The sequence below is a fragment of the Rattus norvegicus genome, chromosome 15 (assembly GCF_021556685.1).
Source record: "Rattus norvegicus strain SHRSP/BbbUtx chromosome 15, alternate assembly SHRSP_T2T, whole genome shotgun sequence".
Classification (NCBI taxonomy): Eukaryota; Metazoa; Chordata; class Mammalia; order Rodentia; family Muridae; genus Rattus; species Rattus norvegicus.
Window position 1 is genome coordinate 2,676,719 of NC_141548.1, and position 18,832 is coordinate 2,695,550.

The 18,832-nt window shown below is 45.1% G+C and overlaps 1 protein-coding gene across 17 annotated transcripts in view; it reads right to left on the reverse strand.

Annotated features, from left to right (window-relative positions):
* The window catches only part of Kat6b (lysine acetyltransferase 6B), a 177,782-nt gene that overhangs the window by 33,701 nt on the left and 125,249 nt on the right, over positions 1–18,832 (reverse strand). For 4 of the 17 annotated variants that reach the window (NM_001433087.1, XM_087586571.1, XM_087586572.1 and 1 more), the window contains 6 exon segments: positions 4,455–4,548; positions 7,534–7,695; positions 10,600–10,741; positions 12,913–13,028; positions 14,856–14,977; positions 15,885–16,813. In NM_001433087.1, the coding sequence (NP_001420016.1) occupies positions 4,455–4,548; positions 7,534–7,695; positions 10,600–10,741; positions 12,913–13,028; positions 14,856–14,977; positions 15,885–16,813 (1,565 nt within the window). 17 annotated transcript variants of the gene reach the window in all.

Here is an 18,832-nt window from a genome sequence, read left to right on the forward strand (position 1 = left end):
ATCCCCAAAGCTTACCACCCAAATCTAATGCCGATGAAATGTCAGAGAAGCCCCAAGGGAAAGGCAAGTGCTGTACAGAACATGTCGTACACTTCACAACGTCCAAGGAAATAAACTGAAGACAAATCCACCAATACCACCAGATGTTGGGAACCCAGTGACTGAATGTGGTGAGAGCCACATGTGGCATGGGAACCCACATTGAGAGGCATTTCACCCAGAAAAGGACAGCAGGACACTGGGAAGACGGAACTGGAATCAGGCACACTCACTGATGGAGTGCCAAGCGGACAGGGGTTTTCTTGGTTTTGACAGTTTATGGGACACACAGCAGAGCATCTTTAAAGATGGACTAACACACAGAGTTCATCCTCATCCCAATTCAGGGAACAAGCATACTGGACAACAGCACCAAGGTCTTGTACCTGCATTCCTCAGACAGACAGACAGACAGACAGACAGACAGACAGACAGACAAACAGACAGTCTCTCTCTCTCTCTCTCTCTCTCACACACACACACACACACACACACACACACACACACACACACACTCGCGCGCACCACTGAGCCGTATCCAAAGTCCAGGTGCAGGTGAACAGCTATAGCTTCCTCTCCTGTACAGTTGATCTGATTCTCTGAAAACACAGCCTTGATCATGAGAATAAAAGGACAGAACAGACATGATAAAGACCAGGGGACCCAGGTAAAGAAAGAGTTCATGAAAATAGGCATTTTGTAACTTTTCTCTCAAGGCTGAATTTTCTTTCAAAATAGAGAGAAACAGTGAAATATATGAGGCATTGCTGGGCAGCTCTACCAGTAGGAGCAGGCCAGGGCTCAGAAAGGAGCACCATTCTAATTCCCCAGCGCCTCGCTGTACCCTGTGGGAAGAACAGCTACTTTCCTGGTCCGTGGGAGGCAACCAGTAGCAGAAGTTTTGTGGGAAGTGGGCTTCTTTGAAGTCTTGACATGTCTGGTGAGGGTGGGGAGCTGTCTGCCTGTGTGTAGGAGGGTTTTAAAGTTTCTTGACTAAGGGAGAGGAGATCTCAGAATCCATATGACATCACCTCCAGCCTGTGCATATCATTCTCATTCTCGGGCAGTCACGAACCTGAGTTAGTCTATGAGCAGGCTGGCCACAGGTACCTTTTACTCACCCTGGAATAGTTGTGCAAACAGCCTCCTGGGAGACTTCACTCTGACAAACCCCAGACTAGCTGTGCCAGAAACAAGAGACAACGTCACGAAGGGGCAGCACTTAGGCCCTATGGACAACAGCACCAAGGTCTGTACCTGCACTCCTCAGACAGATGGAGAGACAGACAGACGGACACATACACACACGCGCGCACACACACACATACACAAACACACACGTGCACAAACACACACACGCACAAACACACACACACACACACACAAACACACATGCACACATACACGCCACTGAGCTGTATCTAAAGTCCACGTGCAGGTGAACAGCTATAGCTTCCTCTCCTGTACAGTTGATCTGATTCTCTGAAAACACAACCTTGATCAAAAGGTCCCAGCCTTACACAACGGAACCCAAACTATTAATGGTTCCTTTAACGGAACAGAACATATTTTAGAAACCTTCTAACCCCTTCTTATCTTTCTTACCCAGAGCACTGAACTGTGAGACAAAATTGATGAGATGTTAAGTGCTCCTTCTCCTCCCTCCCTCCCTCTGTGACTGCCTGGATCCAAATGGTTCTGGAAAGATATTTATCTACCATTATTTTAAGTGACTCCCAAGGAGACACTATTAATTTTTCAACCTGTCTTGTCTTCTTTACAATGGTCAGCCAAGGAATAATTCTGGTTTTAAAGTGAATTTTTATTGGGCTTACACCTGTCCCATTTTCTTGTGAGTAAAACTTTGAGGGAACAGTACCTATTCCCTTTGATCCCCATCCCCGCCCCTTTCAGTGCCAATGGGGACTGATTGATTCCAGAGCCTGATGCTTGTTAGGCAAGAGCTCTACCACTGAGCCACACCCCAGGCTCCCTTTCAACGAAGAAGCCTTAAGCACTCCAGTGGAGAGACAAGGCCAAGGCTTCTGCAAGAAGACTGTCTGGCTGCCAAGCCTGGTCACATCTAGTGGGTGGCATCCATAACAATGGCCTCAAATGTCCCAGAAAATACTCTATTGTATTCTCTAGTTCTGTCTGGAATTACCGGGTGGTGACTAGGAATGGTGGTGCACAGCTCAGATCTTATCACATGGGAGGCAGAAGCAGGCAGATCCCAGGGAGATGAAGACCAGCCTGGTCTACAGAGTGAATTCCAAGTCAGCCGGAAGTATAAAGCGAGACCTGGTCTCAAAGGAAAGGAAGTCCAAGCCAGCCTTGTCTTCTCATGTTGTGCGCTGACCTTTAGGATAGTTTCAGCACTTAAAGGGAATGCCTTTTACTTGGCTTGTCCATTCCTGTACACGGCCAGGGGCCAGCCTATGCTATGCAAACGTGACCACTGTACTTAGAGCTTGAGCTGGGGGTGCCAGCTCCTTCACAATTTAGGCATTACTTTAGATGTCTTCGTATCAGCAAAACCACATCCAACACAGATCGTCATGGGAACTATGCTGATCCAAAAAGTTAACCGAGGAGGTCACGGTAACTTGGAAGCATGATCTATTGTTGTCCAGCACAGAAGGATTAACACGGATGGTCTAAGCAGGCTTGTACTGGCTGAGACGGTACAAGAACTTACAAAGACAGCATCTAAGAAGAGGCCATGTCAGGAAAGGTGATGCAAAGAAAAAGAACGAAGAGAAGCAAACTATTGAGTCACAAAGCTTAAAGGCAGTCTGGGGCTGTATGCTGGAGGGTCCCTTCACTCTAGAGACACAGGACGCTGTCACAGTCCTGGGCTTGCATGACTGCAATGCACCCCAGAAAGTGCACTGAGATGAGCATCGTATGGGCGGCGACTGTAAAAGGCTCCGGAACAAGACAGCTAAGCCTGCCTTCCCAGTATTTAACCCACATGCTACTGCCTCTCGATGACTGGAATCAACTCTCCAAATGTTCCCTCAACCCCACACTTACTTACCCAATATAACAGAAGCAAGAAGCGAAAAAATAAGCATTTTTTAAACTCATGTAATGACGGCCTTCAGATGTGTACCCACTTGTATACCACCAGGCACTAAAGTCACACAGATGGCCCTGGTCAAACCCAGAGGGACACAGATAAGAAGACATGAATGCAGGGAAAAGATTAAGCAGCAGACAAGGTGGTGTGGCTGAGGGAGAAGAGAGAGGGCAGGAGAGGAGTAACCAGTTTATCGTGTACAAGTATGAAAGCACCAAAGAACGATTTGATTTAAACAAGGAAAAATAAAGAAGAAAAAGAAGTTGACTGTAGCTAGGAGTGTGTAAAGGAAAAACAGGAGCCAATACAGCCCTCCTTGGTACAATTAGTCTCCTGGATAAGTAGGCCAGAATAGTAAGACGAAGAAAATAAATTAATAATTGGAAATACTATCTGAAAGTATAAAAATAATCAACTCAAACTATTTCTTTTATATTAATTTTATATTTCTGTGTCAATAAATTATACAAAATCAGTCTAGTCTAAATTTCATTTGTTTTATCTGCAGACATCGACATTTCAGAATCTAATGATAGAGTCTTAGAGTCGACATGCTTCCTTGACCCTCACAGCACATTTCCACGGAAGGTCTTGGATTTTCTGTGCATATGCTCAAATGTCCTTTATCCAGCTAACAATCTACGAGTCCACGGGGCTCTAAGAGACAGACCGTCTCACCATCAGAGACGTCACCACAGGGCACTCGACTCACCGCAGGTTCTATTCTCTCCAATTGCAGCCTCATTACGGTGGTTTACTGATCCAATATAAATTAAGCCAGGTAAAAAAGATAACCTACCACGGAGCACAGCCACTGCACTACTGCAAGCATCCAGCTTTACCCAGACAGGCTCAGGAGATGCAAGTCCATACAGAGCGAGCATTTCCTGAGAAACTGCTCGCTACGATCGACTTCTGTAACAGCAGAAGGAAGCTAGCAGGGCTTCTTCCTTTAGGTTCAGTCTCTGTTTATCCCTGGTCTCCTCTGCTCCACAAAGATTATTTGGAAAATCTGAGAAAGCTACAAACTCCTGTAACCAACAATCGCTTGTGTTTCACTCACCAACAATCATCTACGGGTGCTAACGAGCACGGGAATGGCTTTCGCAGCCAAGGGCACTGTGGCCAGATCTAGTCTCACTTCCCTAGAGTGCAAGCAGGTGGCAGGAAAACTATCATGTGAGGAAGATCTCCTAACTCATGTAACTATGATCAAAAGACCCATTATGGGCCGATCACAAAACACACCACCACGACAGGTCAACTAAAGCTTTCCGTGGCACAGTTTCCTGTAACAGCCGTCAGCTGGAGGTAGGTAAAGCATGTGACTTACTGAAATCAATGAGAAAGCGTCCAAATCCTTGCCTTTGGTGCTGGGGCATGATCATTATGCAGGACACGTTATACTTCTGCTGGCAGAGCTTTTCCTATAGGAAAAAGAAGCATAGCAAGTCAGAGCTCTGCACGTGGGCCATTCCTACACCTGCCACCGTCCTTGTAAAACTATCCACTGAGCTCGGGCAGAGGCTTGGGTCCGGACCAACGTGAGTAATCCTACAGTGCGAATCAGACGATCAAGTTACGCCGAGCCATCCACTCTGGCTTATGCTCCTCAGCTGCATCTTTATTCTACAAAGTTAGGAACATAAATGGGAATAGGGAACCTAGGAAATGTGTGCAGAGTGAAAAGGACCCATAGCAGGGAATGATGGCTCTCCCTGCTCACACAACTGGAGAGAGGGAGAAGACACCATGCAGTCCACCCAGCAGAGTAAGCTAGGATTTGGCGGGCAGCCCTGCTAAACGATAATCTACAACTGTACAATGGCGAGTTGTTCTCTGCCTCTGAGCAAAATCCCCAGTGGTACTGGAATTGTGGACATGTGAGTGGATGGACACACGAGTGTCCCCGTGAATCAGAAGGCCAAGTAAAAAGCAGAGAAATAATTACTCTGCATCTCAAACCAGGAAAATCAAACAACGAAATAGACACTGAGAAACCCCAAAGCCTCTGAACAATACTGAGATGGAATTCCTTCCAACAGTCTATAACCAGGAGGGAGTCTGGGTAGAGGGAGAGCTCTAAGAACTAAAGAATTCACAATTGCAATATTGTATATGCACAGTACAGACACCACCAAAACCTATACAGAGAAGATCTGGAAAAGGCTTCTAGGCAATGAGTGCTATGGCCAAGAATAAACCACAAATGAGGCTGCTCACAGATGAACCCCATCAGAGGATCACTCCAGAGCACTCAGATCTTTAACAAACCAGCTTCAAAGACCACAGGAAACTGTGGAAAAGTCTAAAGGGCAGAATGAAAGAGGACGAGTCCCCAACTTTTGTGTACTCGTGGCTGTCTGTGGATCTCTGAAGCACGAGGAAGTAGCGAGAGTGGGATTTCTACAGAAGACAAATTGACCATCGCTGGATGTGCACGCCAATAGTAAAGGCTCAAATAATTAATTTTACCGTGCAAAGTAAGATAAATGGGTCACTCTATCTAAAAAGAGATGTACTCTGGGCATGGAGATTTATATCCTTGATGCCAGTCCTTTCTCTGTCCAGACTCTTCTCACCCGTGAGAGTTCACTGAAATATAATCCAAGAGCAATCCGCTTTCCTTTCTTAACAGATAGATGTTCCTGGGCTGGGAGCTAGCCCAGTAAATAAGGAAAAGTGCCTGCTGTGCTAGCATGGGCCTCCAAGAGCAGGAGGCTTAAATCCACATAAAAAAGGGGCTAGGCATGGTCGTGCACTCGGGAGGCAGAGGAAGGCTTTTCTTGGTAAGTTCCAGGCCAGCCTGGTCTACAAAAAGAGTCCCAGTAAAGCCAGGGCTGTTAAGCGACAGAGATACCCTTGTCTGGAATGGATGGGGAGTGGATGTGGTGATGCAGCCTTTAATCTGAGCATTCAGGGGGCAGAGACAGATCTCTGTGAAGTCTAGCATAGCCAGAGCTAAACAGTGAGATCCTGCCTCAAGAAACAAACACAAACTAATCACTGAACCAAGAGAGGAAGGAAGGGAGGGGGGGAGGGAGGGAGGGACGGGAAAGAAGAAAAGAAAAAAGGAAGAAAGGAAGGAAGGAAGGAAGGAAGGAAGGAAGGAAGGAAGGAAAAAAGAAGTTAGGAAGGAAGGAAGGGAAGATGGAAAGACAGACAGTCAGTCAGTCAGTCAGTCAGAATAGCTGCACACTTATACTCCTAGGGCTGAGGCAGGAGGCCCTCTGGATGGCGCATGTGTCTAGGGGTGGGGTGGGTCACCGAGGGATATGTAACGGGACAGCCTTGCCATGCAATCTCGGCTGACCACAAAGTTGTGAGCCCTGGTCTTAAGCCTTCTGAGCACTTGGAGTAGAGGCCACCGCATAGGGCAGACAGTCTAGCTTCTCATCCCCTGTGAAAATAGCTCTTCTATGAAGTGTTTCATGAACACTAAAGAAAAGCAGGTCCAATAAAAGTGACTCATCTGCTGGGCGTCTGGATAATTACCGTCTCTGTTTATGTAACCATTCTCTTAGGTGCACACCCAAGGAAAGTTCAACACCTGGCAAACACGTTCAAAAATAGCTCTCTTTCCACGTGCAGGAGTTATCAATAGCAGTTTCTGAGCAGAAGTTGGAGAGCTCTGAAGCAATGAAAAGATGAGCCACTAAGCCTTAGTATACAAGGTCTTCCCCATGGTGACTGCTAGAGACAGATCGCTTTCCCAGAGGCAAGACTTCTTTAGAACTTAAAAACTACAGCACGGATCATGAGAGGCAGTGGTGGGAAACCAGTCATCTAACAGCTTGGCCATCAATTGCTGGTGGTGTTTTTGGCTTTTTAAACTACATTTATTTCTTGGTGTGTGTGTAGGGGCATGAGGGGGCGGGGTGCAGGGTGCGGGGCAAGGTGGGGATTCATGTATGCATGTGGACTTCTGGGAGTTAGTCCTCTCCTACCAAGAGGGCCCTGGTCCCTTCTCATTATCCATCTCAGCAGCCCCTAGCCCCAACAATGTTCTAACTCTCTGGATACCGCTGACCACCGAGGGTAGGAAAGGAGTCAGAGAGTCTGAGGTCGTAAGTGCTACATCACGGAGAGCTTCACGTGCACCCACACTTTAAAGGAGAAAGAAGCTTAACATTTGAGGTGGTAATCAGATGTCACATGGTCACTTGTCAGCACTGCACGTGGTGCTTGGGTCCTCTGCATACTTCCTAGGCACCGTTTTGGTTGTTGTTGTTTGGTGGGTTTTGTTTTTGTCTTTTCAAAGGAGCTTTAAACAAAAAGCTGAGGTTTTCAGAAACGTGAACCACTTACTCAAATTATTGTCATAAAAATAAACCAAAACCCTGTTCAAAGAACTGAGCTCCACTAAAAACATTTGCGAGAGAGAATGAAGGTCATGCTGGCTCTTGGCTCACCTTAGAGAAGTATCCAACCAGATGACAGCCTTTTTCATCGTTTTTTGTAAGGACATAAAAAAGGAATGGCTCGACATCATAATACAATGTTTTGTGGTCCAGGAAGAGCTTGGCTAACAAGCAAAGGTTTTGGCAATAAATTTTGCTCATATTCCCATCAACCTAGCAAGAGAGAAACAGACAACATTATTTAACATGCATGTATTATTAGAAATAAACTTGCTTCTTCTGTATATCATTTTAAAATGTATAACTTTATCTCTAGATCCTGTAGGCTTATAACCAGGGAATAGCTGTTACTTGCAGAATTCCATCTCTCCTCTTGTTAAGGTAAAGTCAAGACAGCTAACATCTCCTTAAGATCATTCAATAAACAGCAACGCTAGCAAAGTCACTTTCACTTGCAATTTATTACGAGTTAAAGTTTATCAGGCATGCCCTCTTACTTTTAAATTGGAGCCAAGTAAATCTGATAATTGAAGAAACAAAAAATTCATCATGCATGTCAAATTTCTGTTATTTTCAAAAGGACTTCAAATAAAAATAAAATAAACGAACTGCCAGTGTTATACTGACTCTTAAGAAGTATGGATTAACAGCAGAGGCAACCATGTTGGTATCATTTTAATATGACTGGAGAAGACACAATGTCTGCTGGGAATACTTACAGAGTCAGGTGAATTTACACCTACAGTAAGTACCATGATTAAAGTCTACTCTCTTCAAAATAAAAGACTCAAGCTGGGACACCAAGGCCTCCACAGGAGCTAAGGCACAGACAGCAGTGTCTCTGATCAAATGTAGTGGTTTGCTGCAACAGAGAGCCGTGCGGACCCCACTCTCTTCTCGGGGGGAGACAGGTTTTGCTAACCCGAGCTCTTTAACAATGAACTTGACCACTCCCGGGTCTCCTGTGGACCATACTGGTTCTTATACTGCACAAATTATTTTTAGATTTCATATAACTATTTCCCTTGGACAGAACCTTAGTCCCACACATAGCAACATATTCGAATATAGGCAACTGGCACTGAGGATACAATTCTCTCTTTAATTAAAGGAAGTTTTGATGTATTTGGGAGTATGGTCCTTTCAGAAACAATGTTGAACACAGAAAATAATGGAGGTGTGCATCTGTGCATCAGAAACAGAAATGAAAACGCCAACCACAGAAAACTCAGCAGAGTCTAAGGAAAGGGACAGGTACAGAAGAGACTCAGGAAACCCGCCATCTGTGATAGCTGTTTACTTGTTTTTGAGTCACGGAAAAGATCTCAAAGTTTCCTTTCCATAACTGATACCTTCAATCACGATGCCAGAATAGGGCCTGAGGGTTTCCTCCTCATTCTCAGTGTATGAATGAACTACCCTTCTGGGCGACTTTCATCCCTGTGCTTTCCAAACACGTGCCTAACAAGACTGATTACCCCACCCAGATGATTTCCTGACAGATTAGAGCGTCCACACAGGCTCACTCAGGATGGTTTAGTCAGTAATTACTTAAGGCAAACAATGTGTTTTGCTGTCTGGGATAAAAAATGAGCAGTCACTTCAGTTTTCTTTTGGTTAGAGCGAAAGTGTCCAAGGCGTCAGGAGAAGGAGCGAACAGTAAAGCGGACACAATCAGGGCTCCAGAGACCAACCCTTGTACCTCGCCTCCTTGGGGCTGCTGGAGCGGAGGGGCATCCTAACGGTACAGCGAGTGGGGTAACTTGTACTTGGCTTTCCTTCGTACCAGGGATGCTCACTAGGAGCCAGTCCCACCTCCCACCCGATTTCTGCTCAGGGATATGTGGCTATGACCAGAGGCATTTTTGGTTGGTTGTCAGAAATGGAGTGGCAGCACCACCAGCAACCGGGAGGTAGATGGCAGGATGTTGCTAAACATCTTAAAATGTACACGACAGTCCCTATACAATATATTAGTCAGCTTGAAATGTCAGGAGTGCTGCTTGGCCTTTAATAAGAAGTAAAGCAAGCCTCACCAACAGCTCCACTTGCCCTTCGAGCTCACTAGAAAGAGCAGGAAGCTGTGGGAAGGAAGAGCCCACGGCTGCAGTGACTGACAGTGCTGAGATGGGGGAACCTGTCTGAGAAGGCTCTGGGCATGAGAAACAGACGAGCTTCCCTTCATGACAATGGAGACGCTGCAGGCCAGAGAAGAAAGCAACGGTGCAGGAGAACGGTACATGGGAACACACGGGAACACAGGCATTTTCAGAGAGACCCTGGCTTTCAGAAAGGAGGGTATCATGTCTGCTTAGAAGAAAGGCTGACTGAGACCCTGAAGTGTAGACAACACACCACGATGGTAACAAAGACGACAGACAGCACAGCAAGGCACGCAAGTGTGTGGCTGTAGTGAGGAGGATAAAGGCGAGGACAGACAGGCCCGAGAGAGGAGAGCTCCGAGGCCTCAGTAGACAACTGCCACAGTGAAACGAGGCCCTGCGCCTGCAGCAGAAGCGCACCTGACAATGAAGGCGAGGCAGGCCTTCTGCTACGTCTACTCTGAGAACATCAATGTCTTCAAGAAACCTACAACACCCCCCGAGTGAGCACAAGGGATTCCTGATAGACTGGGAAGAGTCCCTACATCTGCTGGGATCCAGCCCCGAGGACTTGTCCACCCTGGCAGGAGCTGGACGGACGAAAATACAGGTGCTTGTGTGCTAAGCAGATACGTACGGCTAGGCTAACTACTCAATTCCCGGGAAGGGGCAGACCTGCCAGACACTGGCTGGAGCTGCTGAACAAAGCTAATCTCTCCTGCTACAGAATGTTGAATTTACAAAGAGCCGAGGAGATCACTAATTCACTGGTGAATGTTTTGCTGTAGAAAAGGATTAGAAAAAGACAAAAGAGCTGATGTGATGGAGTAAGAATTCTTCACCAGGCTAACGGCTCCTTAATGTGGTTAGAGGACTATGTATGCCACGGAGTGATTTCAAAGAGCAGGTCGAACTCCAAAACTGAATATGCACTGTGCTATCCACACACAAGTATACAAGCGACAGTTAGGAATATTAGGGTTCAAAAGAGGGTATTGTGTTTACACATGCTTACCTCAAATACTGAAAGGTCTTTCCTTCGGTAAATTTCATTTGCTGGAGGATGAAACCATCCACACTTCTTTGAGTGTCTTAGCAAAATATTTTTACTCTTCATATATTTAAGACAGAATTCACACAGGTAAAGCTTTGGTAATCTGTCAAAGTGTAAAAATCAGAGAATCTATCAGAGTGACTATACTGCTCAAAGAGAGAAAAGCTAAACATGGGTCAATTGTCTCTAGGACATTAAAAAGGAAAAAGAAGCCAGATATGGTGGCAAACACCCTTAACCCCAACAGTGGTGACAGAGGTGGGGGTGGGGTGGGGTGGGGTGTGGGTGTGGGCGGGGTAGGCTCCCGATGAGCTTTAGGCCAGCTTGATCTACACATCTAATCCCAGACTAGCCAGAGCTACAGAGTGAGAGGCTGTCACTAAAGGATCCAGTAATAAATACAAAGACATTAAAATGTTTTAAATAAAGTGTACAATAATGCGTTCTGATTTTACTTTGTGATCAACCAGCAAAAGCTTTCAGGAATGAAGTCACCTTGTATAAAAATCAACTATTCAGAATGCTATTCTTTAGGGTGACCAAGTCTATTTTTAAAAATTCAGATTTAATGTTGTATTTCTGATAGTTTTAATGCAGAGTGCTGTACCTAGAATAATATTTTATTTATAAGTGAACTTACTATCTTTAAAGTAGTATGGATACCCATGAGGCAGAGGTCCTAAAATGTGGCTTTTATTTCTGCCTCTGGATATGACAGCCGACACAAGGTTGACAGTTAAAAGATTGCATTTGTTTTTACCAATTCTACTGCTGCTCTAATTTTTAAATTAAAAAGTGTTTTGGGCTTTTGTCTGCAGTGTTATATTTTTAACTTAGTTATCTGCACTCAGTGATGCAGAATTACTGACCACACACGTTCTTTAATCTTCTGAGAGTAACGGTACCGTTTGCATAGCACCAACAAAGGGATGGGGTATGTTTAACACACAGTATAGACATCTACTTCAGTGGTCCTGCCATTAAGAGTTTCCAGACACTGTAAGTTATATGCACACATTACACAGATATGTAAATTATGATACTCGAGTTTATGTACACATGTACATAACATGTTCATGCATTTGGCAGACATCGGCCTCTTGTCTCCTATTACCTCACCATCATTCTCAACATCTCAGCTAAACTGGTCTCCCACCGAGATTTAGAATTTTTTTTTTTAAATTAAAAAAAAAAAAAACGAAAACATTGTTTGAGATGTAATCTCACTTTGTAGTCTTGGCTGGGAGGGTAAAAGTCAAGAGTCTACGAATACCGTGTGACTTGATGTGGATATCAGAAGAAAAGAAATGTTGGGTGATATGGTAGGTTGGTAAGACACTTAGAGTTAATCTTAGATCAATAAAAGGGAGAAACTGACACCATTTTCTGTTCGTTTTAAAATGTTGGCTGTAAATGGCCTTACGAGATTTGAGGAAGGATTTCTGAAAGTTCCTGCTGCCTATTATTTCCTATTTTTTCTATTTTGTTAAATTTCTGGGAGAAGAACCATGAAAAAAATGAGATACAAGAAACTATCGATAAAACCTAAACCCTCAAGTAAAAGAATTCCAGTGCAGGGAGTCTGTCAGCACCGCTACACGACTATTGCTTTTTCTGATCTGGTTCTACATAAAACCAGCAATTGACTGTCCTACTAACCAAACAAAAACAGGATGGCCTAGAAAGTCAAAGAAAAATTTACTTATCCTGGATTTTTGGAGACAGGGTTTCTCTGTGTATCCCTGGTTGTCCTGGAACTAGCTCTGTAGACCAGGCTGGCCCTGAACTCAAAGAGATCTGCCCGCCTCTGCCTCCCTGAGTGCTGGGATGAAAGGAGTGTGCCACTACCTCCTGGCTCAAAAAGAAATTTCTAATACCCATGGTTCTGAAGAGTGAGGGAATGAATATATGCTAACAGTGCAAAACCACACCGCAAAAGTATGCAAATGCAAACGCTCCTGACTGACTACCGAAACTCACTTATTCACTCATTCCTGGTCTTTGGAGACAAGTTCATGGCTATCAATGAAATATGTACTGACAACGAGGCCTTCAACCTCTCATCTTCCTGCCTCCACTCCAAGGTGCTCAAGTGCAAGGCATGCACCATGATCGGCTTTATGTGGCATTAGATGGCAGAACCCGGGCCTCACGCATACTCAGCAAACTGAGTCACATCCTCGGAACCCTAGTGTCCTCGCAAAATCACATCACTCCTGCCGTAGAACGGAGTTCTCCAACCCACACGGCCTGCCTGCCAGGCTCGGTCCGTACCTTGCATATTCCTGTGGGTAAGGCGAGGAGTACCAGGTTTGGATTTCGTATTTTCCGAACTCTATTACTGAAGGGTACCGACCACAGTCTTCCACTCCACTTTCACACTCTATTTTCTGATAAACAACAATGACAACAAATCAGGATAAGTTCCAAGAAGACAGAGTGTTTCTTTTTCATTGTTTCTCCTTTTTGATTTGAAGCTACTCAAACATGCCATTGATCTTAATTATGAATTTCCACGTCGTTAAAACAGAAAACATTACGCATCTCTGTACATGACTCATAGGCATGCAAAATAATAGCCTAACAAATATGCCACAGGGGTGATGGTGTGAAGTCAGTGGGTCCCAGAGTCTGTGTACCTGGCAGAACTACATGCTGCAGTGCATCCCTGGCGTGGCAGCTGCTCCACACCACAGGAAGCTGCGCAGCAGCCCCCATGAGTTGTGCCGTGTGAAGTGGAGAAGTCCTATTACTTCCCCTCCTGCCACGAAGCAAGCCACACGGGTCTGCACAATCAGTGCAGGAGCCTCAGTGTCTAGTATACTGTCCCGCAAATAAAAAGACATATTTCTTGACAAAACCCCTAGCTTTGGGGCTGACACGATGGCTTAGGTAAGGTATTTGCTGCCAAGTCTGATAATCTGATTTCTAGAACCCACATGAAAGAAAAAGCATTCTTGTAAACTGTCCTCTGACCTCCACGCCTGCACCAAGGCACTGGTATGCAGGCCCCCTCCCCCCTGACAAAGAGATTAATGCAATTTAAAAACTAAGCTTTGTCGTGTTATAAAGGGCTTAGGGTTGCATTATCTTTCAGATAGTGACTATTGTCCCTTATTTTTCCGTAGGAATATCCTCACTCCACACACAAAGAAAAAACTTAAAGAGAATCTGGCATTTGGTTAGCTGAAGGAGAGAACAAACACAGGGGCTGTCAGGGGCAGCAGAATAAGGAATGACAATCCGTACTAGTTCTTCAGATCAAAGGCACCATGAGTCTTTAGCAGGGCTGGATGCTGCTAAGAACAAAGCTAGAAGGCCACAGCAGACAGCGTGATCTGAAGGGAAGAGGGGATGGTTGGCCACACACTACTGTCTACTGACAGTAGAACACAGTAATTACTTGCATGTCTTTGAGAGGTCTATAGCCTTACGTCTTCATGTCTGCTGACAGTAACCGAAGTTGAGCTGACATGTTAAGTGGAACCGTTTTGAGAAATTACTAGAGATGACTTCAACTGATTATAAAAGACAACACTGTGCTCATCAATGCCAAAAAGTTAAGAATGGACACACTTTCACATGGCTAGCCATCTGTGTCAGGACCACTGGTAAACTGAGAAGGATATGCTTTTAGTTACAATATGAATCAGTATTTTCCAAATGTGGACAAAAGTTATTAGAAACCTTTAAAAAGTCTTATCTTATTCTTTATTCTGTGTTTTCGAGTGTGTGTGCACGCCCATGAGCTGCACGGTGCTTCTGTGTAGGTCAGGACAACTTTTGGTAGCTGGCTCTCCCTTCCCATGGGTCTTGGGGACTAGACTTGGTTGTCAGGTTTGCACAGCAAATGCCTTTACCCACCGAGCAACCTCATGGCCACGCCACCATCACTACTTTTTTGGTTATTCTCTGTGTAGCCCCGGCTGTCCTGAAACTCGCTCTGTAGACCAGGCTGGCCTTGAATTAAGAGGTATGCCTGCCTTTGGAATGCTGGGATTAGAGGCGTGTGCCACCATGGCCAGCTATTATCATTCTATCTGTGTAACTAGCATGCTTTGGTCTACTCTGTGAGGCCAGTGCAGTCTTCCCCTATTGAAGAGAAGAGAACTCTATGTTCACTGCTACAGCTAACGAAAAGGGCAACAAAAGCCAGAGAGGGCTCTCCAGTCCCACTGCGCAACTCTCATTCCTGCTGTGTGGGACCTGGGACTTACCTCCCAAGACAGCTCTTGGGCCTGCTTAAACACGTCCAGATCCTCTTCCGTCACGAGATCCTTGTTTCCCATCACATTTACATCCATACTTTCTTGTTTGATGCTTATTTTAATTTCAGTATCTGTCATTCAAAACCAGCAGAAAGTGTGTTCACTGATTTGAAGCATGGGCGGGCGGTGCATATTACCAAAAAACGGTTCCAAACTAGCACGGTGGGCAATGGGAGCTCTTCTTTGCAATGAGCAGCATCAACTTATAGAGCTAAGCCCTGCTCACAGATCCAGCAGTAACTCTTTCTCTACTATATATCACTGTCATCTTTCTAGAACAAATACGAGGGGAATTAAGAACGATACAAAGCAAACATACTTTTTCAACCAAGATAAGACGTGATGTCTAGTTATCACATTATCATCATTAGTTTTGAGCTCATAAAATTCACCAATTTTTCCAAATGACATATTTTGGCTTTTTGTTGGATAAAGAGTAACAAATGTCAGGACCAATTTGTCCACTCAACTTTGAAACCGGTCTCCTTCCTAAGGTGGATGGGCACACATGCAAACACACTCAAATCCAGTGCACACTCCACAGAGTCACTGTCGAGACGGAAGCGGGGTGAACTTTGTCATGAGAAAGCCATGGAGCAGAGGGAGAGGCAGAGCTCAAACACCTGGCTGGGAGCACCGCCAGCACACGCCAAGGCGACACGGGAGAGAGCACGGCAGAAGCATGGCGGTGGCTATTCATGCGGACTACAGAGCCAGGAGCGACACTATGAAGGTATCTGGAGGGGAGTGCCTAATGCCACTACGAATGGAAGTAACGGGAGGCCGGAGGGTATTAGTGGGAAGGACATTTTTGGAGGTTTAGTCGCATTAGGAAAAGGTCAAAGTCTCACTCATGTGTGTCAAAGTGGAAAGGACAGACAGAGCTTGAGTCTGTGTCAGGGAGGAGTGGACCTCTCAGCTCTCTGGGGTGGGGGAGGGCGGGCACAGGTTGGGCTGAAGCTTTCACCTTTTGCTTACCATTATCCTGATCAGGGTTAATCCTTCCGTCTGCCAAGCTCCCCTTCCCTGGTGACGGGGTCCCCATCTGAGGGGTCACTTTATATTTTAATCTGCCTAGCATCCTGTGCTTTTTAAGAAAAGTTGTTCGCTTGAAGTGAGCAATGGCTTTAAAAATATGTCCTCTAGTCATCCCCCAGCTACAGGAGGAGCGAGAGAGAAACCTGCTCCTAAAATCTCTTTTTCCAAAGAAACAGGCTTTAGCTTTTGCCGTGGAAGAGAATTCGGTTTTACGACGCATGCGTTTGGGTGGTGCATAACTTGGGTGTCCCTTTTTTCGAGACTGTCCCTGAGTGGTATAGATATGAGAAAGTCCATCAAAGAGTGCCTTCAGCTGGCTGCTGTTAATTAGGCTGCTAAAAGAGGGCTCACTGGACCGGCTGGAGGAGCTCTGGGTGGGGGCAGAAGAGGTGGAAGTGCTGGACTTTTGTGAACTGGGGCTCTGACCAGAGATGGGGGCGGGGGGCGGAAGTGCAGAAGGTGGAGGTTTTAGCTTTTGTGTGGTACCTGTAGCCAACATATGAGAAGTGCATGACTGTTTCTGAGAGACCTTTTTCCTTGGACGATAGTGCTTTGAAAAGTCTATTATTTCCCCTCGTGATCTGCGACCATCAGGTGATGGTGTAAAAAACTTAGTAAGGCCATCAATGAGCCCTTTGGTTTTCTTGTTAACTTTAAGTGTAGAGGCAGAAATGTAGGTGGAGGAGGTGGTGGTTTTGGTGGTGGCACCAGGCCGGGTGGGGTCTGTAACAGCCAATCTGCTGCTTGAGTCCTTCCCAGACGCAGCATGACCAGATGAAGGTGTGGTACAGACTTTAGTCTTTTGACCCCTACCAGGTGACCCCCTTCCTGTGAATGCATTCACGGATCCTTCATCACTGGTTACAGACCTAGGCAAGAATTTAGAGAGTAGTGTCAGCATTAATAACACAACTAGGAAGGCGTCTAATAACAACTCTATAGAAACTAGATGCACAGTCAATGAGCCTACTGGAACCTCAGCGGGCCCCCTGCAACCCTAAGAATGGGTTTCTGTAGGAGCCACCACCTACATGTTTCTTGGCTGGAAAAGATATTGGAGTCTACGTGTGTGTCAGGATTCTCCCGGGCCTGTCCGACAGGTACTAGGAGAATCCACGAGGACCCGAGTTCAGTACAAGGAAGAGGAATTTTGCAGATACTAAAAGCATCCAATGCTTTCAGTATAACTAGACAAAAAAAAAAAAAAAAAAAAAAAAAAAAAAAAAAAAAGTCATCCCCAGTGTTGTCACAAGTCATTATGATTCCCTGAAATGTCCTTTAAGACGTCTTAGAGGAAGGATGTGTGACCCACAGTAGAAGAATACCCTCATTTCTAGTTAGAAGTAATTTCTCACTTGGTTTGAAAAACATCTACAGAAGTACAATTTGGGTATGTCCATAAATTTGTACTAAAAAATAAAAATAAAGGTATACTCTTCTGGTTTATGCTTAGCATGATAACAGCCAATAATACTAGGAGAAGACAACTACAGCATAAAAGATTGCTGAAAAAAGGACAATTGCAAAAAAACAAAACCAAAAAACCAAAACCAAACCTGAAGGAATGATTAAGAGAAGCTGCAGCAGTCGGACATGACATGGAGTCTGGCGGAGAAGCAGCACATTTACCATGGTCATTACCAGACACTCGGCGGAAGGACCTCTGCCTCCTACTCTGACTGCCATTTCACTGTGTGACGCTGGCTTCTGGCCATACTGCTATCGGAGGTCACTCCACAAACACAGCTGCTGACATGAATGGCAGCTGACCGCCCGCACCTCCCTTGGGCAGCCCTGGGAAGCTACCCATGTTGCAGGAGAAATGTATGCAACAGAACCATTTGCATATGATCATGACAAGGCTGAGGCTCAGAGCTATTCGCTTAGCTGGAAGCTAATGGAGAAATGGAAGCCTGAGGATGGTATGATAACGAAGTGTCAGAACACCTTAGATAATTACAAAGAGAACACGTTTTAGTGCCTATCTTGTACACAGAGATTTAATGAACCAATTTCTGTAAGTTCATCTGAGGTGGCTCAACTGCCAGGAACTTTGCCTGCACTACTACGTCAGCCAAATCAGGTGACCCTGAGATCTCTGGTGTCACTGAGAGACACAGTGAGGTTAGTGACAAACACCTCACCCAGCCTAACACGGCTGCATTCTAAGGCTGCATCTGGACTGGATCTGGGAGTAGACTGGCCAGAAAGGAGACTGGGCTTATAAAGCAGTAAAAGAAAATCTCCCCAGACTGCCTTAAAAATTCCTGAGCTCAAAGGACAATTTTGGACAAACCAGAAGTTAGGATAGGTGCCAGGTGCAATTTTCAGCTGTGTCCTTTGTTTAGAAGATTTATATTCTAATTTGGATTTTATAAATGGACCTTGAAGATACGGTTCCATTTCAAGAACAATGCCTACCCAGGAAAAGGGAAAAAAGCAAAAACATAACTTCTACTTCAAATGACACTAACATGAAAGATTTTATTCATAAATGTTTTATATTTGTTTCTAGACATTAACAACCAAAAATCCATTAAAAAATGTCTACCATTCCAGGTAAAGGGCTTTCATTAAATATCGCTAAAAGAAATTACAAACAAACAAAAACCATAAAGCCCTCTAGTAAGGAGCTTGGCTTTCTACTTCTCCTTTGGAAGATGAAGTGCGGGTGAGCTTCAATACTACAGTGGACTTCTTCAGGTGAAATAAGGGGAAAAAGAATATGCAGGTAAGAGTCAGTGGTTTTTTTCAAGGCAGGTAAAATGCCTTCCCATTTATGAAGCACACGGCCCCTGTCCTTAAGTTCCCAAGACAGCCGGGGCTGTCCAGGAACTCACTCTGTAGACCAGGCTGGCCTCGAACTCAGAGATCTGCCTGTTTTTGCC